This window comes from Emydura macquarii, unplaced genomic scaffold (genome assembly GCF_026122565.2).
Source record: "Emydura macquarii macquarii isolate MOO-44397 ecotype Brisbane River unplaced genomic scaffold, CSIRO-AGI_Emac_v2 contig_2205, whole genome shotgun sequence".
NCBI lineage: Eukaryota > Metazoa > Chordata > Testudines > Chelidae > Emydura > Emydura macquarii.
The window spans coordinates 34,792,804-34,818,663 of NW_027132342.1; the positions used below are offsets into that span (position 1 = coordinate 34,792,804).

The window sequence follows — 25,860 nt, forward strand, 5'->3', positions numbered from 1 at the left end:
CCCTGCTCTTTCTGATTTGAAACATAAACTTGAACTCTGATCTCCCACATCCCCGGTGAGTGTCCTAACCACCTGGCTTTTCCAGGGTCTGTCTGTCTCTTTTTTTTTTGGAGGTGGGAGGGGTGAAAAATGTCTAAAGGTCTCAGTTCTGTCCCCATGTGGAATGGGAAATATTTGGAAACTGTGAAAATTTTGCTGACCATCCCTATGTGCTAGCTGGGAAAAGATCATTCTACAAATAAAAGAAGAGCTACTCCAGCTATCAATCAACTTCACAAGTTCTAGTTGAATACTTAACTGAATAAGTTTCTTGAACTTTACTGGCTGGAGATAAATCAAATAATCTCATTGATATTTAGCATCACTGCAACTGATGAAGGGAAAAATACAGATAAAAGGAAATTAAATCTTATAATTGACCAACAGATTTAATCTGAAATATTTTGTCTTCACCTACAGCTAAACAATTACTGCAAATAATAGGTGAACCTTCAAATTTGAAAATGCTTTGACTATATTCTCACCTCTTTGTGAATAGCCTACAAAAGTTTATTTGCAGGAATGTGCACTAGAACAAACATTAAGTTAATATTGCAGAAAACAAAATGTCAAATTCACCATTTTGAGTATGCACACCAGAAACCTGAATCTAAGAGTTATATTCATCTGGAGAGATGAGACAAACATATCTGTGATCCATGTCTAATTAAAAAAACCCTCAATTTTGAATTATAAATGTTGAAACTTAAAACAATACCTGTTGCTAACAATTCAAAAGCCATCCAGAGGTTGAATTATATCCATACAAAATGTTTCAAACAATAAAAAAAATTACAGAAGTAGTGATCTGCTCACAGACAACTTGAGAACAGAAGAAAAAAGGGCTAAGTTTAGCTAACATATTGTTCACCATGAATAGGTCACCCATATCTGAGGTAAAGCAAATAATATACAGCATGTGCAAAACAACAGATGGATCAGCAGTGATACATGAGATGAAAATGGAATATCTGCAGCTTGCTTATGCTCATACATTGGTGGTTATCCAACTTTATAATTAACATAAAATTAGGGCTGAGTGTTCAGAATCTGTATTACTTATCCTAGTATGACTGGTTGGTGTTGCTTAAATTGTCTCACTAGAAGTTTAAAAAAAAAAAAACTCTATCAGTGTATAAGGGATTCGTGTATTCTTCTCCCCATCACTGCAAGTAAAGGAAATTGCATGCAGTAAACCCTGCAGATGACTCAACAAGGATATAGAGGTAGTTGTCCATATCTGGCACTGGTTATGCTTTTATCAGACACTACTGTTAGTCAGATATTGAAGGGGATACAGCATAAGTATACAAGAAAGACTTTGGATCAGAATTAGTTACTTACTGACCTCAAATAGTAATCCAATTCCTTGTCTGCAATTGAGTAGGGGTTGAGATTTTTTTTTTTAAACTGTAATTATACGTGCCTGGGTATAGTAATGACAGTGCTTCCCTGTATAATATGTGCAATTCCTTCACCTATTGTTATCTCCACAGCAGATCTTTTACTTTTGTTCTGCTTGATGGCACCTGCCAATGCTGCAAGATAAAAAAATAAATAAATCTAAATGTGTATTCTGAATATCCTTCTCTTTGCTCTTCTTAGTTTGTTTAACGAAGAGGGAGGAAGTCAAGTTGGGTATTAAATAGTATCACAACTTTTTGTTCATCAAGCAGCACTGGCATATGGTGTTCTTTATTAGATGGTGTGTTGGTGAACAGTCCCCCCCCAGATAGGGTGACCAGACAGCAAGTCTGAAAAATTAGGATACGGGGTGAGGGATAATAGGTGCCTATATAAGATAAAGCCCCGAATATCAGGACTGTCCCTATACAATCGGGACTTCTGGTCACCCTGCCCCCAGATAACACTGGGCATACAAACATATGTTATGCTTTAGTTAAACACAGGTTATTAGGCTTGACACAGGAGTCACTAAATGAAATTTAATTGCCTGTGGTATACAGGAGGTCAGATTAGATGATCTAATGGTCCCTTCTGGCCAAACTCTTATGAATTTAAGAGTGACAGGAGGCACAGACGCGTTAAAACCAAGTGCAGTAATGGTATTAGATGCAGCAGAACTCATCTTTAACTTAGCTTTGGTTGATAATACCTGAACCCAGGTCTGTGATCGGAGCAAGTTCAATACTTAGTAGCGTAATTGTTTACTTTGTCTTTTGTAGTTTCACCTTCCTTGTTTTGTTTTAGAGTTTAGGGATTTATCCTGCACCACTCAAGTCAATGGGAGTTTTTCCACTGATTTGAATGGGAGCACGGTCAAGCCCTCCATTACTAACTAGAAGAAAATGGTGGTAAACTGGAGGGATGAGTCTTTATACAAATGGAGAGTTGGGGAGATGAAGTCCCAAAAATGAGCAACCAAGAATTGCGATCAAGTGTTGTAAGTAGTTTGAGAAGAGGATATACACAATCGTGCTGAGTCCATAACACAGACAACCACAGTTGCTTACTGCACCATCTATAATCATGCATTCCTTTTAAAAACAAAATAAAGGTTTTATAGTTAAATAATTGCATGCAAGTTAAGATATGCTATTTGCTTTGATTTCACTGCCAGTTATAAATAACAGCAGCTAAGTCAAAAATTGCTGCTCAGTAAATACAGACAGTGTTAATTGCTATGGGTGCCCAGTGCTGATCTGAATCATATTGACCATAATTCATTAGGAAGAAAATGACATGCTGAAGGATGCAAAGCTGCATGTGGTTAGTTTCAAGAACAGAAGTCACTTTGCAGTGATCAATATGACTGTGTCACATATTAATGATTTATTATATAGCTAGCACCAATAAGCACTGAGTATGTTCCTCTCTACTAGAATTCAGAACACCCTAAGGATTTAAATAAATAAAAAAAATAGCTTTTGAAAAATCAAACGACAAACACTTAAGCCAATTTTAGGTTATACATGCAAATTATCTTTAAAAAATAAATTTTAAAATACCCTATTCATATATTGCTTTCCGTTTGAGTTCTGATTGTTTTTGGCATTAGACACATCAACTATAAATTGGTTCTTATGATATTCTCACCTAATAATTTTCAAGTATTTATAGTGGAATTCTATTTTCTGCAAATTACTTTCATTTAGCTGTGGATGTTCAGCAGATTTGTATTATCATAATCGCAACAACTAAAAAGAGTATATTCCACATAACTAATATTATTTTAAGATCTTGCAGTGGGAGGGTTATGGAAGAGATTTAGAAGATTTATACTTCAGAAACATGGTCATTCATCTGAAGCTACAGTGAAGGGGTTTAGTTAGTTAGTTCAAGGTTCCTTCTCACTCTGGCTGCCAAATGCAGAATGGCCTCTCTCATCATTTTAGCACCTGAAATGATAATCACCATCCCTCTAACTTGGAATATAATTCTTTCTGAAGCATGTTCACATTTCTGAAATACTTATGTCCCATCAGTTAATTTAAAAGTTTATTCTTTGTTTGGGACAATATTTTCCAAATATGTTGTTGATGAAACTCCTGTGCTAGACCCTACAGCAAGCTATGTTTATTGTCAACAAGAGGTTAGAGGACAAATAGTATTGATTGTGTTTACACATTTCATTGAAGTCAAGGCATCTTCTGCCTTGATAGTTCTATCTCAGAGTGCGACAGCAGAAGTAATTTGTTCTGTCCTGTTACACACAGTATTCACAATCTATTAGAAGTGACAAAAATAAGCAAAATTATCTTCTAATATCTCATGTTCCTAAAATGATGCCAAATTATTCTTGTAATATGAATTGGATTTTTTTAGTGCTGCTTCCTCTCTTTGGAGATTTTTGTCATAAGAGTATAGTTTCATTTTAAATAGCATGATACACAAGTGCTTCAATATCCTGAGTGTGGCAAAGCTTTGATTTCTTTTATGAAAAACATTCCTTTAAAAATGGTCTACAATCCACAGGAAGGTCTTGGTTGTAGGTTGTTGCACTGAGACACTTTTGTTTGTTGGAACGTATATGATAATCATCTATCATTAGAGAATTCCACCATTCCACCTAATGTATGGAACAATTTGCACTCCTGAAATGCATTACAGTCAAGCAATTTAGTGGTAAAAAATTAAAAACCTTTTTCAGAGAAATGATCTCCACTTTTGAAGACCTACTATTTAAAAACAATGTAAGCCTACAAATCAGAAATTAAGCACATTTGGGAGCATGTTTCATTTCACAGCAGATATCATTTAACATAAGTCATTTTTGAGAGAAAGGATATGTACTGATCTGACAGGAGAATTTTGCCCTTAATTAGGGCCCTGAGATCTTTCAGTTGTTAGTATTTTTTCTCCCTCATTCCTTTGTTTTTCTCTGCACTTTACCACAAATAAAGTAACATTTTTGTGAAACTACATCAAAGCTCATTGACAAAAGACCTTGCTTTCTCTCCACAAATTCTGGAAACAAAGGTCCTTGTCCTTCACTAACCCCTTGGCCTTCTGATTTACTCTTGCAGATGCAGTTAAGTACCCACTGCAGCACATATGCCTGTCTCCTACTAACTGGATGATGAGCACCAGCTTATTTCACAGAAGTGACCAAACAGTCACTGCTGGAAGGGGTCTGCACTTGTGATACTAACTCCCATTCAGCAAAGGATGTGATTATGCATGTGAACAGTCCCATTAACTTCTAAACACGAGTAGTCTCTGAAGTTACTGGGCTTGCTTGCATGCTTGAAGTTAAGCAGGTGCTTACATATTGCAGTGAGCTCAAGGCTGGGCCTTAGAAATGAAAGGCTAGTGAGCCATTCCCAAGCTCCTAACCTGCTGGCTTCTCACCCCTGTTAAGCTTTCACACTCACTGTATTCCAGTTTTTCTTCTCTGATAGCCACAGGAGAGGTTTGACAAGCTTTTCTTAAATTTAATTATTTTTGCATTATTTTGGCTTGAATTAAAGCGATTGCATATATTTACAATGCTCCCCCACCCTCCATTTTTGTTATCAGAAATTATGCTCATTTTCATATTTCAAATGTGAAATGTGCTCATTTCAACCTAAAAATTAATCAGGTGCTGTATTTAAAATGCAAAAACAGATAATCCATCAACTCTGTATAAATTTTATTTCAATTTTTTTCCCTAACGGCCACTCAAAAAGTCTAAGATATGGAAGCAGCTAAAACCACTAACATCCTTTCTGTGACAGAGAGTATGAGAAGAGGACAGGACTCTGGATAAAACCAGTATCTTTAGAACTATCTCTGTCCTCCTTTCAGAGTGTGGAAGGAGAGCACCATGAGAAGGCAGTGGAGCTCCTGAAGGCTGCTAAAGATAGTGTAAAGTTGGTCGTGCGCTACACTCCCAAAGTGCTGGAAGAGATGGAGGCCCGTTTTGAAAAACTGAGGACAGCACGACGCCGGCAACAGCAGCAACTGCTAATTCAGCAGCAGCAACAGCAGCAGAACACACAGCAAAATCATATGTCGTAGGTGAGAGTATTCATTGGTCTTGCTTTTGGCTCAAACCTTTGAAGGGTTGAGCATCTCTTACCAGCAGCTGAGCACCGACGGCAATAGGAACGGAGAGTGCTCATCGCTTGGTAGACTTCACAGTGCCCTCCCCCCAGAAAAATGCACTTTGAAACAAGGGGATTTACCACATCAAAATTTGGAGCTATTTTTCCAAGTAGGAATCTAGAAATCAATACCCGGCATACAATTCTGGCATGTATTACAAGGAAGAGTCTGAGTAGTAAATTAGTATTCTTTCTGGACATTCTCATGTACCATATTTTACTCCCGTCACCCAAAAAATCGAGTTCTTGTAAAAATTAAGAATTTTTTGCCAACAGCATTTGCTATATTATGCTCTCTCTTACTATTATGCTGCATCACTTCTACACATGAGAAATTTTCCCAGACCTTTCAGAGCTACAGAAAGTCCAAAATGCACCAGAGCAACTGTATAATGTGATGGAAAGGTGCTCAACTACACATCCTACTTCCACCTTGGTAGAAAATATTCCATTCACCCTTTGGGTACTTATATGGCCATCATTACTGTGGTATCTGAATGCCTCACAATCTTTAATGTATCCTCACAAAGCCCCTGTGAGATAGCACTTCCCTATTACTCCCATTGTCCAGATGGTGAACTGAGAGGCTAAGTGATTTGTCCAATGTCACACAGGAAGTCTGTGGTGGAGCAGGGACTTGAACTCAACTCTTCTAAGTTATAGGCTAATATCCTAACCACTGGACCCCTGCTTTGGACTCCTACACAAAACTCTTTTGCTGAGGTTTTGCACATGGGATCAGAATTTTACTTGATGGGCCCTTATTCTGTGGGTCTTAGTCAAGACTCCTATTTTCTCCTCAATGTTACAGATACAAACAGTTAAGTTTTGTGTAATAAATTGTGTTTTTCTACCTTAAGCTATACTGTTGCAGGAATCATGAAACATTAAAATGCCAAAATCTCACAAAGGTTTTAAATAAAGTTTAAACAATTTCACCCCAACTAAATCTTTCTTTTTAAGTTTAGTATAGTGCTGGTTAAAGTTATTCTTAGTTGGGGAGAAAGGAACGCAGAAGAAAAATATTAGTGACTCAATCCTTCAATTCCTTTTGTTAGCTCTGAGAAATATTTTTGTTGTTTTAATTCTAGGTTCTTCTCAAGAATAAAATCTAGACCAAGAATTCAATAACCAGGAAATTGGAGCTGTGCTTCAGTATTTCAGCATGCAGTTAAAAGGAAACAGAGGGAATGCAATAACTGTAGTCATCAAGAAGTTCTGAATGAGCGATGTAAGAATAATTTAGTAAGAACCACAACACACCTGGTACCTTCTTTATAAGGCTTTTCAGTACACTACAATCTCAGATATGAGACTTCTATGACTTTATTCCTAATGAGCAGTATGGTAAGTAAACACTATGAAATGTAGAGAAGTTTGGGGCTTCTGAATAAATCTTTGTAAGGTCCAATCTTGCACTCCTTACTCTAACAAAACTCTGGCCTATTGGTCCATTGAGGTCAATGAGGATTTTATCTAAGGAGGCCAAGACTGGCTGCCAGCGAGGGTGAAGTCTTTCTCTGCAGTTATTTCCAGAGATGAGCAACTTGTAGTCTATCAACCAAACTGCATCGGTTCAAAATTTTGCCACAAACATAAAACAAACTCCCACATTCCATTCCATTACCTCTTTGTACTATATATTGTAGAGTTGTTTTAATCTAACTTCTAGTTTATAATAATTTTCAATTTTTTTCCTGAAAATAGCAAGTTACTATATTTATAAAATATTCAGTTGTAGGGGCAATTGGCTTTTTACTCTTGATGTTTCCATATATTTTATTATGCATCAATAGAGTAAGGCAGCTTTAGATCTATTTTAATTTTATTAGTAGTAAGGCTAGAAAATCCTAGAATGTATTTTTAAATATAGGTATTGCTTGTATCTACTATAGCTATTATCCTGAAATCTATAACTTAGTATACTATATATTTATTCCATAAAATATATATTGTCAGACTGTACTTGTTTGTCACAGAAATAGGATCTCTGCTTTACCATGTATTACAGATGTAGTAAGATAATGTTAGCAAAAGACGAAGCTTTGTTTGGCACGTATTCATGTGATAAGTATAACCCAGCTATCTCAGCTTTTTCTGTATTTTTTAATTTACTTTCTATTTCATTGTTAATATATTTGGGAGAAGAAATGTAATTTGTTCTTGGCATATTTTCTTGTAAGTCAGTTTGATGTTAAAGTTTAGAACTTTATCAAATCAAATTGGAATGTAAAAGCATAATATTAAGAACCTTTTAAAGTTTACATTTACTTTTCCAAAGATTAATGAACAGTCACAGTCAAAGCTGGAAGGCTAAAAATATCATCTACCTTAGAAGCGATAAAATCTTCATCCCCAAATCTTGATCAATTTATTATCATTTAAAAATATCCCCTACAAAGAGAAAGAGGAGCAAAGCAATGTTAAAGCAGAGAGAAGTCCTGCCATTCTTGCATACTGAAAACTCCAGTTGACTTCTCTTGGAGATTGGGGGCACAAGGAACTCAACTATTCTGAAACAATGCTCTCGTTGCAGCCTTGTTTAAAAAAAAAATACATCTTTTCTTTGCAAATACTCTCATCATTGATTTCCTTCACTTCAGTATAAGATCTAATCTCAAAAACAGAGCAGACAGACACAGCAGGGGAAAACTGATATATCATATAACATAAGATTAAATAAATTTAAAAAACCTAGCCACCAGCTTTGACAGGGTTCCTTTACTATAATTAACTGCTGAAACTACATGAAAACACCAGATGAACAATATAATACCTAGAAATAATTCTATCCCGTGGTCCTGGTGACAACATGAATTAAACAGTGTATCTTGAGTGTGCTACCAGAAGTTAAAGATGGAATATCCTTTTATTATGTTGTGCAAAGGTTTTGTTTGAGTTTTTTTTTCATTTTTTAACTTAATAAGATTGTGATGTACCCATTTGAAATATCTATTTTAAAGCTGTATTTAAAAAAAAAAAAATTGATAGTATACGAACTCTTAGCTGTTACTGTATATGACTGTATTATATCACAATAATGATTTGAGTTACAGAACAGTAGTCAATGTGAGTTTTCAGAGAACAAATATTACACAGTATGATCAGTGAGACCACTGCATTACATTCTTTCTGAACTCTCCCCTGCCCCTTATCACAATATCTAGATTTTAATGGAATGAACAGTTAGTATAGTAAAAAAAAAAAAAAAAATAGAATGTCATTCATGTCTTTATATAGAGAAGCATATCTAATTCATTTGCATATGTTATTGTTCAATAAATTATTTATACATATTAATAAATTAGTCTCTGCCAACATTTAAAAATAAGGAGAGTATAATACGGGTATATTACAATTACCAATAGATCAGATATTCTAATGGAGAAAAAAATCATTGGGGTTAACTAGATGACCCTTGCGGTCCCTTCTAACCCTATGGTTATGTAATTCTATGTTTAGGGGGTAAAGTTCTATGTTCATACCTGCATTGTGGATCTGTAAAGATGTAGTAAGTTAACCACTGGAACAGCTGACATCAGTCTACACACCGCTGATATTCTACCGTCCTCAAAAAACTGAACCTTCATTTACGGATGTGCTCTGTATTTTTCACACAAATGTACAACTCTGATTCAGCACAGCACTTAAGCACATACTCATGTGCTTAACTAGGGCATAAAAGGGTGCCGGTATGCTCTCTCTTTCTCCCTCCCTTCCTCCCTCCTGCGTGCGCGTGTGCACGCACGAACACATACATGCACACACACACACGCACAGAATTAACTAATTGTTTGCCTTTTTATTTATTGCTGTGTTACCACATGAAATTGGTTTATCTGCAGTCAATTTAGTGAGTTTAAGTTCTCGTTGATTTTGGCAGGAATAACCTGAGCCTCCTCAGATATGTTTCCTTGTATTGACAGTGAAAACCACTGGTCTAGTTCAACTCAATCTGTGGTCTGCAGACCTCTGGGGGTCTACAGACTATGCTGAAGATATCCAAAAGGGTCTGCACCTCTGTTTGAAATATTTTAGGGGTCCACAAATGAAAAAAGGTTGAAAATCACTGAACTAGAAGATCCGTATGTCTTTTCTTCTCTGACTTGATATGTGTAAAGGAATAAAGGATACCATTCTTTGGGTCAGAGGCCCAGACCTGGCCTGATTGTCTGCTGCACCTGAGAAAGAGTTGGAACTTAAGTAGCTGACTCTTATATGAAGAGGCTAGCAAGAAGGGATTGAGAGGAACTGCTACACTCTCAAGGAAGTTAAGGGGCCAGAGGTGGTGCCCTGATGAGCCACTACTGGGGTTACTGCTGAGAGGAACTGCTCCAGAAAAACCAAATGGTCGAAGAGAGGAGACTGGCTGGGAGCTCTGTATTGCTGAGGCTCTGAGATAAAAGCCAGGAAATCTGGTTACTGGAATTACTGGTGCAAGAAGCTAATTTGGGGGAAAGGACAGCTATGTGTTCACAGACTTGGACGTAAGAAACTGCAAGATTTTGATTATGTTTTATTAAGAAGGCTCAATTAAAGAAACTACCCCAGCTGAGAAACAGTTTCTCTGGATTCCTTGAGAAAGCTCAGTTGAATTAACCTCAAGGGAGTGAACTGACCCAGCAGGACACAGTTTAGTCCAACAAGAGAAGGGTGCTATCAAATAGGCCTAATCCTTCTATAATATGATAATGAAGAGGGAGCTGTTTGTCTGAATTTCAATATCTTTCAACCACTCCAAACATCTAAAGCCAAGATTTAGTATTCATAGACAGATTTGGACTTTTGACACTCCCTGCATCAAGCCAACAAATATATTATGCTAATCCAGTCAATGTAGTTTTTTCTATCTGTGACAGATAAAGCATTGATCGTTTTATGTAAATGTTTCAGTGTACCACATTGAGAGAATTTTACAGAAAGGGTGCTTGGGGAACGGGTGAGAGAATTTCATCGCATGCTCCTGAGTACAGTGAAAAGCATGTCATGTTGGCTTTTCAGCTTACACAGTGGTAAGTGTAAAAATGAAAAGCCTGCAAGTGCACAAGCTTTTCACTTGAATGCATACAATACAATGCTGCAGTCTCCCATTGAAAAAAAGTGTTACCATGCATATTGGTCAGTTATATGATGCGGTTTCTACAGAGATTAGCACAATGGGGCCCCCAGTCCTATCTGGGACCTTTGATCAGTGATGCCAATTCAGATATTTCTTGTGGGGAGGAAGGGCAAATGCTGGTCTACCCAGGCCACATAAAGGACCCCATTCCAGTCCCTGTTCATTCCTCCCCCAGCCCTCTGCCCAGGGATCCCAGGTCTCCCTTAGCTGGGGAGATCCCCCTCTCTCTTACCCAGACAGTGCATGAGCCAGTGCCACGAGGGGTCAAATTCTTGGCAGACTCCGCTGAGCTCCACTGTCCCCTAGACTCCCCTGAGCTCCACTCTCTGTGTGCCAGTCTGCAATACCAATTTGTCCTGGCCATGCCAAATTTCAGCGGCATTGCAACTATGCAGCTGGAGCAATGTTCCAGACTGCTCTGGCAGCAGCCGCACAGACTTAGCATGGGAACACTATTTAAAAGTGGTTGGACTGTGCCCCTCTGCCCCCACCAGCTCCAGAGCCTCTGGAACTTTGAGCAAGTGCAAAAAAGCTTGTGAGGAAATATTAATCCACCACCAGTCTCTAAATGCTGCCGCTGGTTCTGGTGCACACACTTGAAAAAGAATGTCAAAAATTGGAAAGGATTCAGAAGAGCTACAGGAGTGATTTGAGATCTGGACATGGTCTTACAGTGACAGACAAAAGATGCTCAGTCTATTAAGTTTTACTCAAGAGAAGGTTAAGAGGTGACTTGATCATGGTCTGTAACAGTGGTCCCCAAACTGTGGGGTGTTCCCCCCAGAAGTGTGCAGAAAAATGTTTGGGAGGGGTGTGGTAGGGCTTGGTCCAGCCCCCACATGGGGCAGGAAGGGAGCACCACCCAGCCCCACTCTGCCCAGGCTTTGGCCCCCAGCTCCTGGCCCTGGCCGCTCTCCTGGCAAGCAGAGATGCAGACCCAAAAAGTTTGGGTACCACTGGTTTATAACTTAGTATCTACCAGGGGAAGAATTTTCTGATAGAAGAGGGCCTTTTAATCTGACACAAAAAGGAACAAGATTCAAAGATTGGAAGCCAAAGCTAGACAAATTTATAGTAGAAATGGAGTACAATTTTGTTAATAGTGAGGAAGATGAATCATTGGAACAAATTATGCAGTGATGTAGTGGATTCTCCCATCACTTAAGGTTTTAAAAATGAAGACTGGATGCCTTTTTAAGTTATTAGTACCCCTTCTGACTGGAGCGCTTACCCAATATTTTCAGTCTTGCAAGTTGTTTCCTTTAAAAGGAGAGATTGATGATTGAAGCAGCTGTTTCTTTGATGCAATCTTGTTTCATTATAAGGAATGTATGTAAACTCCTGTTTCCCTGAACACAATAGGGTTCAAACAATAGGAGACCATTTTTTTTCCACAGTCCCAAACCTCTTTCCAGCCAGATCTCCCCCCATACCTCTCACAGCTTTTTCCTCAGGGTCACAAGTGCTTCTCTGGGGCTTTCTTACTACGTTCTGTCTAGTTCCATGTTGTCTTCTGCTGCTTTTCTCTCTCTCTCTCTCTATCTCTCTCTCTCACAACCCCCTCAAACAATACCCAACCCCCTCTATTTGCATTCAGCTCCAGTCAAACCTTTCTGCCCATGGGATGTTGTTCCAGGAAGAAGGATTACTAGGAAAAGACGGGATTCACCTAACGAAGAGAGGGAAGAGTATCTTCGCAGACAGGCTGGCTAACCTAGTGAGGAGGACTTTAAACTAGGTTTGAGGAGGGACGGGGACCTAAGCCCAAAGGTAAGTGGGGAAGTGGGACACCAGGAGGAAGCAGAAGGAGGAGGGTGCAACAGGGGAGGCTCCTGAATTGCACTGAGGAAGTAGGGCAATCGGCTACTTATCTCAAGTATCTCAAGTGCCTATACACAAATGTAAGAAGCATGGGAAACAATCAGGAGGAATTGAAAGTCCAGGCACAGTCAAGGAACTATGATATGATTGGAATAACCGAGACTTGGTTGGGTAACTTACACGACTGGAGCACTGTCATGGATGGGTATAAATTTTTCAGGAAGGACAGGCAAGGGTGAAAGGGTGGAGGAATTGCACTGTATGTAAGAGAGCACTATGATTGCTCTGAGCTCCAGTATGAAACTGGAGATAAGCCAGTTGAGAGTCTCTGGGTTAAGCTTAGAAGCAAGAACAATAAGGGTGATGTCGTGTTTGGTGTCTGTTATAGACCACCAGACCAGGAGGATGAGGTAGATGAGGCTTTCTTCAATCAACTAGGGAAAGTTTCCAGTTCACAGGACCTGGTTTTCATGGGGGACTTCAATTACCCTGACATCTGCTGGAAGAGTAATACAGCAGAGCACAGACAATCCAGGAAGTTTTTGCAGAGTGTTGCAGACAACTTCCTGATGCAAGTACTGGAGCAACCAACTAGGAGCCGTGCTCCTCTTGACCTGCTGCAGGGAAGATTTGGTAGGGGAAGTAGAAGTGGGTGGCAACCTAGACAGCAGTGACCATGAGATGGTAGAGTTTAGGATTCTGACGAAAGGAGAAAGGAGAACAGCAGGATACGGACCATGGACTTCAGAAAAGCAGACTTTGTCTCCCTCAGGGAGCTGATGGGCAGGATCCCCTGGGAGGCTAATATGAGGGGGAAAGGAATCCAAAAGAGCTGGCTGTATTTTAAAGAAACCTTATTGAGGGCGCAGGAACAAATCAATCCCGATGTGCAGAAAGAATAGCAAATATGGTAGGCGCCCAGCTTGGCTTAACAAAGAAGTCTTTGGTGAGCTTAAACACAAAAAAGAAGACTACAAGAAGTGGAAGTTTGGTCAGATGACTAGGGAGGATTATAAAAATACTGCTCGAACATGCAGGAATGAAATCAGGAAGGCCAAAGTGCAATTGGAGTTGCAGCTAGCAAGGGATGTGAAGGGGAACAAGAAGGGTTTCTACAGGTAAGTTACCAACAAGAGGAAGATTAGGGAAAGCGTGGACCCCTTACAGAATGGGGGAGGCAACCTAGTGACAGAGGATGTGGAGAAAGCTGAGGTACACAATTCCTTTTTTGCCTCTGTCTTCACAAACAAGGTCAGCTCCCAGACCTGTGCTGCACTGGGCGGCACAGAACAGGGAGGAGGTGAACATCCCTCAGTGCTGAAAGAATAGGTTCAGGACTATTTAGAAAGATTGGATATACACAAGTCCATGGGGCCAGATGCAATGCATCTGAGGGTGCTGAGGGAGTTGACTGATGTGATTTCAGAGCCATTGGCTATTATCTTTGAAAGCTCATGGCAATTGGGGGAGGTCCCTGATGATTGGGAAAAGGCAAATATAGTGCCCATCTTCAAGAAAGGGAAGAAAGAGGATCCAGGGAACTACAGACTGGTCAGCCTCACCTTAATCCCTGGAAAAATCATGGAGCAGGTCCTCAAGGAATCCATTTTAAGGCACTTGGAAGAGAGGAAGGTGATCAGGAATAGTCAACATGGATTCACCAAGTCATGCCTGACCAACCTGATTGCCTTCTATGAAGAGGTGACTGGCTCTGTGGATATGGGGAAAGTGGTGGACGTGATATAGCAAAGCTTTTGATATGGTCTCCCACAGAATTCTTATCAGCAAGTTAAAGTATGGGTTGGATGAATGGACTATAAAATGGGTAGAGAGTTGGCTAGATCATTGGGCTCAACGGGTAGTGATCAATGGCTCCATGTCTAGCTGGCAGCCAGTCACAAGCGGAGTGCCCCAGGGGTCAGTCCTGGAACCGGTTTTGTTCAACATCTTCATTAATGATCTGGAGGATGGGGTAGATTGCACCCTCAGCAAGTTTCCTGAGGACACTAAGCTAGGGGGAGTGGTAGATACCCTGGCAGGTAGGGATAGGATATAGAGTGACCTAGACAAATTGAAGGATTGGGCCAGAAGAAATCTGATGAGGTTCAATAAGGACAATTACAGAGTCCTGCACTTAGGACAGAAGAATCCCATGCACAGCTACAGACTGGGGACCGACGGGCTTCTGCTTCTGGACTTACCCAGAATTAGCAATTACAGAGATGCATAATAATTAAAGTTATCCAAACCTCAAAAAAAATGTAATATACATTTGATACCAGAAAATATGGTGAAACTTGAGTAGCACCGAAGTTCAGAGGTCTGCAACCATTCAGGAGCTAACAAAAGTCTCCAAGACAGAAAATTTTTACCAATATTGAAAAGCCAACATTTAAAAACAAAATACCTCAGCAATTTAATCCTTGATCTAACATTGATTTGAGTTACACGTTGCTAGTTCTTTACTTTCTTTCATTTTATATTAAATTGTTAAATGTGATGTCTTTAATTACTTTCCTAACTGTTAGTAGAAATTTACATAGAGATATTTTCTGATAAGAAGTTTCGCGCTTAACATAGTTATTTATGCTAAAAAAAAAAAAAAAAAAGACAAGACCCTAGCCTTATTAACATCCTTACTATGAAAACAAACTCAAATACATAGTTGATCAACAACTAGGCTGTTCAATATCTGCAACCAACTCTACATTTTGATGTATTGAACTTCTACAAAGAAACAAGGTGATGAGGTGATATCTTTTATTGGACCAACTTCTGGTGGTGAGAGAGAGGTTACACAGAGTTCTTCTTAAGGTCTGGGAAACTTACTCAGGGCTTGTGTTCACTTACAGCGCTATGGCTGTGCAGCTGTAGTGCTTGAGTGAAGACGCTATTACACCCACAGAAGAGCTTTGCCCATCAGCGTAGTCAATCCAGCTCCCCAAGCAACAGTAGCTAGGTCAATGGGAGCTCTCCTGTCGACATAGCACAGTCTATACGGGGCCTTAGGTCGGTATGGATTTTTCACATACCTGAGCAACATAGTTATACTGATATGGGTCTGTAGTGTAGACCTGGTGTCATAGTGTCACAGCTAAATAGAAGCTGGAATAGACTGTTTAGTATAAGTAGTTAACACATATTTCAAAGGCACCATTCAAGGTCAAATGGCCAGTTAATACCCCTCCAGTCAAAGAAGGAAAGGAAGGCCGGGGGTGGGGGGCTAGAGAATCTGGGGAGGGGTTGTTAGTGCGTTATAGATTGTTGTAATAAACCATAAATCTAGTATCTGTGCTCAGTTCGTGATTTTTAGTGTCTAGCAAAGTTAAGAATTTAAGCTCCCAGGCTTTTGAAAGTGTTATGCAGATTTCCTTTGAACCACCATCCCTCACAATGACAGCATAGATGAAGGCCTCAAATATTTACAAGTCAATGGACAACCCTCAGATATTCACCCCAAACACTTCAATTTCATTCTCACCCATAACAACTGTACATTCAACAACACTTTGTCCAAACCATGGGAACAGTTAGGTTTGACTCCCGAATATGCCAGCCTCTTCACGGCCCACCTCGAAGAATTCTGCATAAAAGCACCATGAAACCATGCACCATGAAACCAATGATATACCTGAGATGTCTCTCTCACCAGCAGATGTTGGTCCAACAACAGATATTACCTCACCCACCTTGTCTCTCTAATATCTTTGGACTAGCATGGATTCAGCATCACTGCACTGAACTTCTCCAAGTCAGATATCAAAAGCGCTAGGCTATCTTTAGGCACCTAAAATGCCTTGAACAAGTCTAGCCTTACAGCATCATATGAATGCTGGATGATATGATGCCAACAGAGGCCCTGAAGGAAAAGAGAAAGGATGCATTAGCCATTTTCTTAAGCCCTGATTGGCTATAAAGAGATGAAATCAGTTCTATGTAAGCAAAGTCTTATAAATTTAAATTAACACACAGAGAAAAATTAATACAACAACTTCAGATATGTAATTCAAGTATCTGTATGTGTTTGATTCTGAAGGTGAAGGACAACCAGACACTACTGAGAGAAAAGTTTACATTATAATAAAGTTTGCATAACTAGTTTTGTGCATCACTTAAATAATAACATGCCAGCAGTTTTGAGGCCTTAGTCCTGCAAAGATGTATGATCATGCTTAACTTCACTGTGCGTTGTTAGTCACTGACTGCATGGATACAATGCATCATAGACCTAGACTATTCACAGTGTGCAAAGTACACACAATAAGTATCTGCAGGATCAGTGGCTACATGTGTATTAATGCAAACATAATGTTATAAATGGAATCTTGTTAGTATTCATCACTTTTGTAGGATCATTTGTTCTGGTATCACTGTTTTGTATGTGGCTAACTTTTTCTAGGCCACATAAAATGCAGACAAGTAAAATGAATGTTAACAGTTCCTTTATAAAAAAAAATTATCTAATTATGCCTGTATTTGTTTGGGCAGGTATATTCATGCATGTTGTCCTTTTCAAGTACTACATTTCAACGGAATGGTAAGTTACAATGAAGAGCTCTCCAGGGCTTGACACTATTATAAACAAACAGAGAGACATCTAGTGCTTAATGATGTGTATAGCGCCCTAAAACTAACAAGTCTAACACTTGTACTAACTTCTCTAACACTTATTACTGTAAGTTTTATTCTACCTGGTTAAAAGCACAAATATGCACAGATTTTATGTACTAACATTTCTATACAGTTAATATACAGCAAACAGCTCCGAAAAGTTTCCTTTTAGCATTAAGTAGATATTAGATCTGTGAGCAAGTATTTCCTATACTTAGAACGGGGAATAACAGTAGTATTCTTAATACCTTGCTTCTTAGAAATAAGAAATTTACTGTTAATGTAAGTATTACTTAAACTAATTTGTGCACTGCATACAGTCATGAGATTGAACATGTCTACAACTGCCACTGCTACCTAATATTACATGAATGACGACTATGAGACAGCTGAACGCAAATAGAACCCAATTCAGCAAAGCACTTAAGCATTAAGCATGTGCTTAAGTGCTTTACTAAATGGGGACCACATAGAGCAGCTGCAGCAGCAACTTGGTGAAGTGTGGTTGCTCAGGTTTGCTGCAGCAGCTGCTCCACTTTCAGAGCAATGGAGGTACTCAGTCCAAAACTGTGCTCTAAAGTGAGGTAGGTTTCCCTGCTCTTGCAGCCTTCTCACGGCTGCCACTCCTTGGCAGTACTGTTCTGATCCTTCATGTTATCACTAAGGATAAGATTATGTCCTGGAGATCATGACTTTCCGTGACTTTCAGAGCCCTCCATCACATTTTCCACTTGGGGCAGCGAGGCCACAGCTCCCAGCCTTCCTGGGCAGCCCGGGGGTGCCTGCAACTCTCAGCTGCCGGGGCTGTGGTGGGGGCCCTGGAGCTGTCAGCCACAGCAAGGCTCAGTCTCTCATCGCAGCCCGGCTAAGGCTTCAATCATTCCCCTTCAGCCTCCCTCCCCCATTATTTTTAGTAAAAGTCCTGACAGCTCACAGGCAATAAAAATTCACAGAAGCCCATGAGCTGTCTGTGACTTTTACTAAAAAAAAATTAGACAAAATCTTAACCTTAATTATCACTCATAGGCTCCATGAGCCAAAATCCCACATAAAGGGGTACTGAAAGTATCACTGCTCATAGGCGATAGCTGTATCTGTGGACAAGCTACACAGATCCCTCACACTTTCTTTCCTGGCTGGAGGGGAGGACATCATCCTACATGATCCCCTGCAGAGCTCTCCTTTTTCCCCTATGTCCCACATGTAGATCAAGGATTTGGCATTCAGTCTTTCAGAAGAGACATTACAAAAGATTTCTTTCAGAGGAAAAATAAGTTAATATTTATAATTCATATGTATCCATTCATCTTCTCAAACAACTTCGTCTGTCGGAGAACAATCTGAAGTTCTCATCTGAGAGGCACCAGGCTTGTCAGATTGGCACTAGCTGTTTGTGACAGAAAGCCTGCCTCCCAGACCGAGGGACTCAGATGGAGAAGGCGGCCATTATCAGAGAGGGTGAAGGGTAGAGTCAGAGCACGGATGCCCTCTTGACTTACACCAGGCTCCTGTGGAACATAGGGGGAGCAGGTTTGATTGAAAAGCAGGGGGGAGAAAGAGAGATATGAGGGATGCAAATGTCATGCCTCCTATACTGGCCCCAATGCTCTAGGAAAGATGTTCACTCCCTAATAGGCACACTACAGCCCCAAGGGTCCTCCGTTCCATTGGAACACCTCTCCCTCTGACAAGGGCTGCAATCTTTAGTGGATGTAGCCCAGTATACCACACCATTGTCTGCCTGCTAATATTTAAGCAAGTCATATGAAGCTAACAAGATGCCTCAAGTGGTTAAATGCTTCAGTTAGTAGTAAGATGCCCAATCCTTAATCAAATCTCCCATTCAAGTCTATGGAAGTTTCCCCCGAGCAAAGGCCAAGTCTAGAATGTTTATCTTGAGTCTGAAAGGAGCATACACACCAGGGTGAAATGGCTAAGCTGCTGAGCTAATGCTGAGACGTATGTGTTTTTCATGAGCTACTGAGTAGTTTTCAGTAGGTGCTTATACTGAACTAATGAACCTTGAGCTGTTCTCTCCATAACAGCCAGCACGTCTCAGCCACATTAACGTACAAGGAGATACATTCATCTTATTAGTAAGTTCTGCAACTGAGCACTCAGCGGTAATATTGCTCTTAGTGAAGAGATGAGGCGTGGGATTTTAAAGCCTATTTGTTGGTGTCACCCCACGGCAGCTTCTCCAAGCTACTGGCCAAGTGTATGCTGCCACACCCAGGCCATGTCTATACTGACGGTGGCAAATTTGCCGCCGCCAGATTGATCTTTTTGGATCGATTGAGCAGTCAGTGTAAACCCGCTCAATCGATCAGGAAGTCGACGCTGGTAAACCACCCCCTCAAGTAGCGTAGTGCTGCCTCGACGGGAACAGCGCAGTGTAGACAGTGCGCAGAAGGGAAGTAGAGCAGTCGACGTGAGTTACGCAAGATACTTTGCATAGTTTGTGTAACTCCCGTTGACTGCCGCCGAATCTCCAGGTAAGTGTAGACCAGGGCTCAGTCTTTCAAGCAGGTTTAGTCTCTTAACACAGGTGAGTAAATAAACAGAAAAGTCTTTTAATTCACTCTTTTTTCCTTAGACTTCAGGGCCACCCCTGCCTTCCAGGGGCCTCTAGTGCTCCTGGCAGCTTCCTAGTTCTAGCCAGCTCTGCTCCCTTCCTGGAGCACCTAGCCCCTTTTCCTGGGGACTCACCATAGGAGTTGGCTCTATTCCTCTGTAGCTTTGCTTCCCTTCCCCAGGCACAGCCTACCCCAATCTCTCCTTCCTCTGCCTGGGCTCTAGAGCCCTTTGTAGGCCCAGGGGTAGCCCAGTCCTTTTTATTTATCTGGACTGGGCTCACCTGCTATGACACAGGGGGGCTGGGCCCAGTCTACTCACAGTGATCAGCTACCCTGTGACCGCTTGGAAATCAGACATATAAAGAGGGAACTACAATAATAAAAGTTGAGGAGAACACAATACTTCCAACTCTTGGGTAGATAATGTTCAGTTTTAATTGATTCCTCTAATTTAAAAATGACTGTTTAATAATCTGATGTACTCTGACACTTCAACTCATGTTAATCAGAACCCTTGAGCTTCCCATTATGGAGACGAGTGCTATCAGCCAGTCAAGAATTGACAACATGACAGAAGAGCATCAATCAATAAGGCAACAACTACAAATTATAAATGCACAGGAGGCTAATAGACTAACTGGAGAGGAACTCTGCAATACATGAAGCAAAGAAGTACATCTGCATGCAGGCTGCAACATATGGCCAGAAGGACATTTTTACCATCAACAGCTGTTATAAATATTGCCCCTAACAGTTGTGAGGGCTCTGATTAAAAAGGAGAACAAAATCTAATGAGCTATGGATACAAACTCATTAGTGTTTATCAAAATAGGAAAGAAACCAGACTGGATGAAAAACTATTTTAAAAAATTAATACAATTATTTTAAATACAAGTATTTTTTATTTATATGTTGCTAGTTCTTTACTTTCTTCTCATGTTGTAGTCTTAAATTGGTAGAGGGGATTATTTGTATGTATTTTTTCAATTATTTTCCTAACTGTTAGTGGATTTCAGATTTTACTTAGAAATATTTATCTGCTAAGAAGTTTCACACTATAAATACTGATCTTTGCTAAAGAAGACAAGCCCAAGGCCTCATTAACATTCTTACTGTGAAAACAACACAAACTCAAACACATAATTGATTAACAAATAGTCCGTTCTATATTTGCAGCAAATTACCCCTTCCGATACACTGAACTTCTACAGGTCAAGAAATGTTCAATATTTCAACCAGGCTATACTCGGACATCAGGATTTTCACTTTGAAGTCAATGGGACTGATACCCCTCACTCAGGCTATGTCTACAGTGCCCGCAGCACAGTGCAGGATCAATTTTGCGGGTTCCACTGAGGGGCAGGAAAGACTCGCTCAATCTAATCCGGAAGTCAACTCTGTAAATCCTCCCTGGCAAGTAATGTAGCGCTGCATCGATAGGACGGCGTTTCCCGTCAATGCAGCGCAGTGGAGATGCCGCGTTAAGTAAACATTATGAAGTCGACTGGAGATACGCAAGTTACTGTACATAGCTTGCTTATCTCCCATAGACTGCCGCCAAAATCCACGGCCAGTGTAGACCAGGCCTCAGGTGTTTTTGAAAATCCCACCCTAGGATGCCTAAATCTGGGGTTTGGAGCCTAATTTTAGGGATGAGAATCTGATGGAAAATGTGCTTTTTGCAAAATCAAAGTTTTCCAGGGGGGCATTTAAATTTTGCCAAAAAAATTCTATTTTTTCTAATAGAAATTCAAAGCATAGCTGTCCACTTGGAAGCTTTTGTCAAGAGCCCGGGTATTCAGCCTCCCCACCCCTTGGGCCAGACAGACTGAACACCACGGCTCTCTGTCTCTCCAGCTTCAAAGACTGGGAGGTTGAGAGCCCCAGTTCTCTGCCTCTCTGGCTCTGGGACTGAAATGCTCTTGTCAACTTCATTTTCTCTGTGATGAAAGTGAAATTGATAAGAGCCTTCCAGGTGGAGAGCTGGGAAGCCCAAAAATTCTGCTTCGGTTCTCCCAAAGTGGAATTTAACTTGAAATACCTTCCTTCAAAAAAATTGTGCATTTTTGAAGAAAAAACTTCATCCCAAACTGGGACAAAGTCAAAAATGCAAATTTTTTCCACAGAAAGGAATTTCTGTTTTCCAGCCAGCTCTGATAATACATTTTTGCAATTTTGTGCCAATAGGAAGTTTCTCCTCAAAATACAATTTACAGCAAATACTTACATACCTATTTAACTATAGGCTATAGTCCCACTGAAGTCACTATTCAACTATTCATTGAGGAAAGTTATATACCTGCTTATGTATTTGCAGGATCAGGGTATTACTTTTGCTATAAAAAAAGAAATTCTAGCAGTAGTGGCATTAAAAAAAATTGAATTAATATAATTTAAAAGACGTCCAGAGAAAAATCCATGGCTGGCAGAGCTAAGGACAGAAAGGAGTTTTTAAAGCATATTAGGAACAAATGGCATAGGTCCATTTCAAGACGACGATGATAAAATTGTTAATAAAGATGCAGAAAAAGCAGGAGTGTTCAATAAATATTTTTGTTCTGTAATTGGAAAAAAGCAGGATTATGTACCCATGATAATGATGAAGTTCTTTCCAGTCCATTAGTAACCAAGGAAGAAGTTAAAATCTATTAGGGATAAACATTTTTAAATCAACAGACGTGGATAACTTATACCCAAGAGTCCTTAAAAAGCTGGCTGATGAGATCCCTGGCCCAGTGATGTTAATTTTTAATAAATCTTGGAATAATTAGGAAATTCCAAAAGATTGCAAAAGTGGTAATATTGTGAAATATTCAGAAAAGACAAGCAGGATGACCTGGATAAAGATAGGCTGATTAGCCAAACATCAATTCTGAACAAAATAAAGTAAAAGTTGATAGGTATTCAACGGATAAAGAACGGGGATATAATTAAAGCTAATCAGCATATTTTATGGAAAATAGGTCTTGTCAAACAAACCTCTCTTTATTGTTTGAAGACATTACAAATTTGGTTGATAAAGGTAACTGTGTGGATGTAATATATTTAGACTTCTGCAAGGCACTTGACTTAGTACTGCACGACATTCTGAATAAAAAAACCAGCACTCTACAATATCAATAGGGCACACATCAAATGGATTAGGAAGTGGCTGACTGATATATCTCAAAAAAGTAGTCGTTAGTGGGGAATCATTAAACTGAGAATGTTACTACTAGCTGTTGCCCGATCTATTTATTATCTATTAATTATATTGATTACTGAAGAATTCCTGATTAACTCTGAGGTTTGATAGGTTCTTGTTCCAAGATCAGATCCAGTATTATTAAAATGAATCTTCGGTTGGGAACTCTGAGATGCACAGATGCAACAGTCACACTTAGTGTTATTTCCTATCTTTATAAAAAGTTTTATTTCATACAGTTAGCAAAGTCACAAATACTGTAATCCTGCCAGGTAGATAGAAATAATACAGAATGAACATCTGAATATCCATATACTCACACTATCCCTTGCAAAATAACTTAAAATGTTAGTCATTATCTTCCTCATCATCACCACCATCACCAGTGGTCATCATCCTGGCATCTCCCAAGGCGCACAGACTGGGATGCAGCTTTTATAATGTTAAACTGATGCCACTCTGCCTAATGCATATTCAGCAGGGGTTTCAGATCTTTTACCTTATTCGTAGCTCTTTATCTAACTAATGTTGGGGTGCCCTTCTCCCATATGTTATTAATCCTTTTACCTCAAGCTTATTAGCATATATGTCAATTAGATACCATGGCACTCTTATGGTCAGACATCTGCTGATGTCCCTTGCTTAAAATATTCCAAGCTAATATAAACTAGCATCTTATGGTTACCTATCAGTTTAGTCACTACAGTGTTCTATTTTGTAATATTTTATGATCTAGGATTTTTTTCTTGGTAAACTACTTATGCTAAGGCTTTTTGGGGGGACGGGCTTGTGCCTCGTTTAGTTTAGCTAAGCTATTATTTAACAGGCCTTGAGGCTATTAAGCTTATTGCATTACTGCCTTAATGTATGTCTGTATCAACAGGCTACGTAGCGTTCTTCAGGGATCAGTACTAGGCCCGATCTTATTCAATATTTTCATCAGTGATCTGGCAGTATGTATAAAATCACTGCTGATAAAGTTTGCAGATGGCACAAAGATTGGTAGAATGCTAAGTAATGAGGACATGGCAGTCACACAAAGTGATCTGGATCACTTGGTGACCTGGGTCCAATTCAAACAAAATGTTTGAATTGAAATACAATTGTATACATGGAAATGTATAGTTATACATCTAGGAGTAAGGAATGCAGGCCATACCTACAAAATGGGGGACTGTATCCTGGAAAACAATGACTCTGAAAAGAAATTAGAAGTCATCATGGACAAGAACTGAACATAAAAGGGCTCATTCAGACCTTGGATATACAAATATGGGCATAGCGAGTAGGAATAGGGAGGTGATTTTACCTCTTTATAAGACATTGGTGAAAACACTATGAAACACTGTATAAGTTCCAGTGTCTACATTTTTAAAAGAATATTGAAAAATTGGGAGTGTGCAGAAAAGAGCCACAAAAATAATTCAAGTGCTGGAGAAAATTCCTTACAGTGAAAGACAGAGCGCAATCTGTTTAGTTTACTTACACTGAAAGTTTTTCCTATATCTAACCTAAATCATCTTCGCTGCAGATTAAGCCCAACACTTATAGTCCTACTTTCAGCAGACATGGAGCACAAATGATCACAGTACTCTTTAGAACAGCCCTCAGCATATTTGAAAATTGTTATCAGGTCCCCCTTAGTGTTCTTTTCCCGAGACTAACATGCCCAGTTTTTTTTAAAACTTTTCTCATAGATCACATTTTCTAAACCTTTTATCAGTTTTGTTGTTTTCTGGACTCTCTCTAATTTGTCCACATCTTTCTTAAGTGTGGCATCCAGAACTGGACATGGTACTCTAGCTGAGGCCTCACCAGTGCAGAGTAGACCACGGCAATTACTTCCCATATCTTACATATGACACTCCTGTTAATACACCCTAGAACAGTGGTGCTCAAACTTTTTCACTCACACCCCCCTTTACCAGTAAAGGAATCTGTCCATGCCCCATCTCCCATTACTGCACAGTCAAGGTTTCCTAAGCAGCGAAGCTTGGGCTGAAGGTAGAGGTGAGGGTGGAACTGGGGATGGGGGAGGAGCTGGGGCTGGAAGTGGAGTGGGAATGAGGACAGATCTGGATTGGGGGTCAAAGCAGGGGGCAAAGTGGAGCTGTGGCTGGGATCAGAGCTGGTCTGGGGGCAGAGAGGGAGTGACGGAAGAGCTTGGCTTGGAGGTGGAGCAGGACTGGAGGCTAATCAGGGTTGGAGGCAGAGCTGATCTAAGGGCAGGGTGGGGCTGGAACCATGCTGCTCCCTTCCTCTCCCCCGAATATTCCTCTGCGCCCCCTAGGAGGTGCATACCCCACAGTTTGAGAACCACTGTCCCAGAATGATATTAGCCTTTTTGGCAACTGCATCACATGTTGGCTCATATTCAATTTGTGATCCACTATAACCCCAGATCCTTTTCAGTAGTACTACTGCCTAGCCAGTTATTCCGCATTTTGTAGTTGTGCATTTGATTTTTCCTTCCTAAGTGTAGTACTTTGAACTTCTCTTTGTTGAATTACATCGTGTTGATTTCAGGCCAATCCTTCGATTGTCACAATAATTTTTAATTCTAATTCTGTCCTCCAAACTGGTTGACACCAACCTGGAAAGGGTGCATTCTCAAATTTTATAAGCATTCTCTCCACTCCATTATCCAAGTCATTAATGGAAAATACTGAATAGTGACAGACCCTGGCCAGACTCCACTAGATACAACCACCCCGTTTGACAGCAAAACATTGATAATGATCAGGTATAGTCTTTCAACCAGTTGTGTACCCATTTGATAGTAATTTCATCTAGACCGTATTTCCCTACTTTGCTTATTAGAATATCATGTGGAACTGTGTCAAAAGTTTCATTAAAATCAAGATATTACATCTACTGCTTCGTTCCTATCCATTAGGCCAGTAACCCTGTCAAAGGAGGAAATTAGGTTGTTTTGGCTTTTGTTCTAGACAAATACATGTT

The 25,860-nt window shown here is 39.9% G+C and overlaps 1 protein-coding gene and 1 long non-coding RNA gene across 3 annotated transcripts in view; both read left to right on the forward strand.

Moving 5' to 3' along the window:
• The window catches only part of LIN7A (lin-7 homolog A, crumbs cell polarity complex component), a 64,098-nt gene extending 55,198 nt beyond the window's left edge, over window positions 1-8,900 (forward strand). For both annotated transcript variants that reach the window (XM_067559882.1, XM_067559881.1), the window contains 2 exons: window positions 5,290-5,502; window positions 6,680-8,900. In XM_067559882.1, the coding sequence (XP_067415983.1) occupies window positions 5,290-5,502 (213 nt within the window). In that variant the 3' untranslated portion in view covers window positions 6,680-8,900. The remainder of the gene's footprint in view (window positions 1-5,289; window positions 5,503-6,679) is intronic.
• A 3,343-nt stretch (window positions 8,901-12,243) lies between these two features.
• On the forward strand, window positions 12,244-20,251 carry LOC137160553 (uncharacterized). The gene is made up of 3 exons (XR_010921923.1): window positions 12,244-12,477; window positions 17,017-17,065; window positions 20,225-20,251. It is a non-coding gene; the product is annotated as an uncharacterized lncRNA (long non-coding RNA).
• The last annotated feature ends 5,609 nt before the right edge of the window (window positions 20,252-25,860 follow it).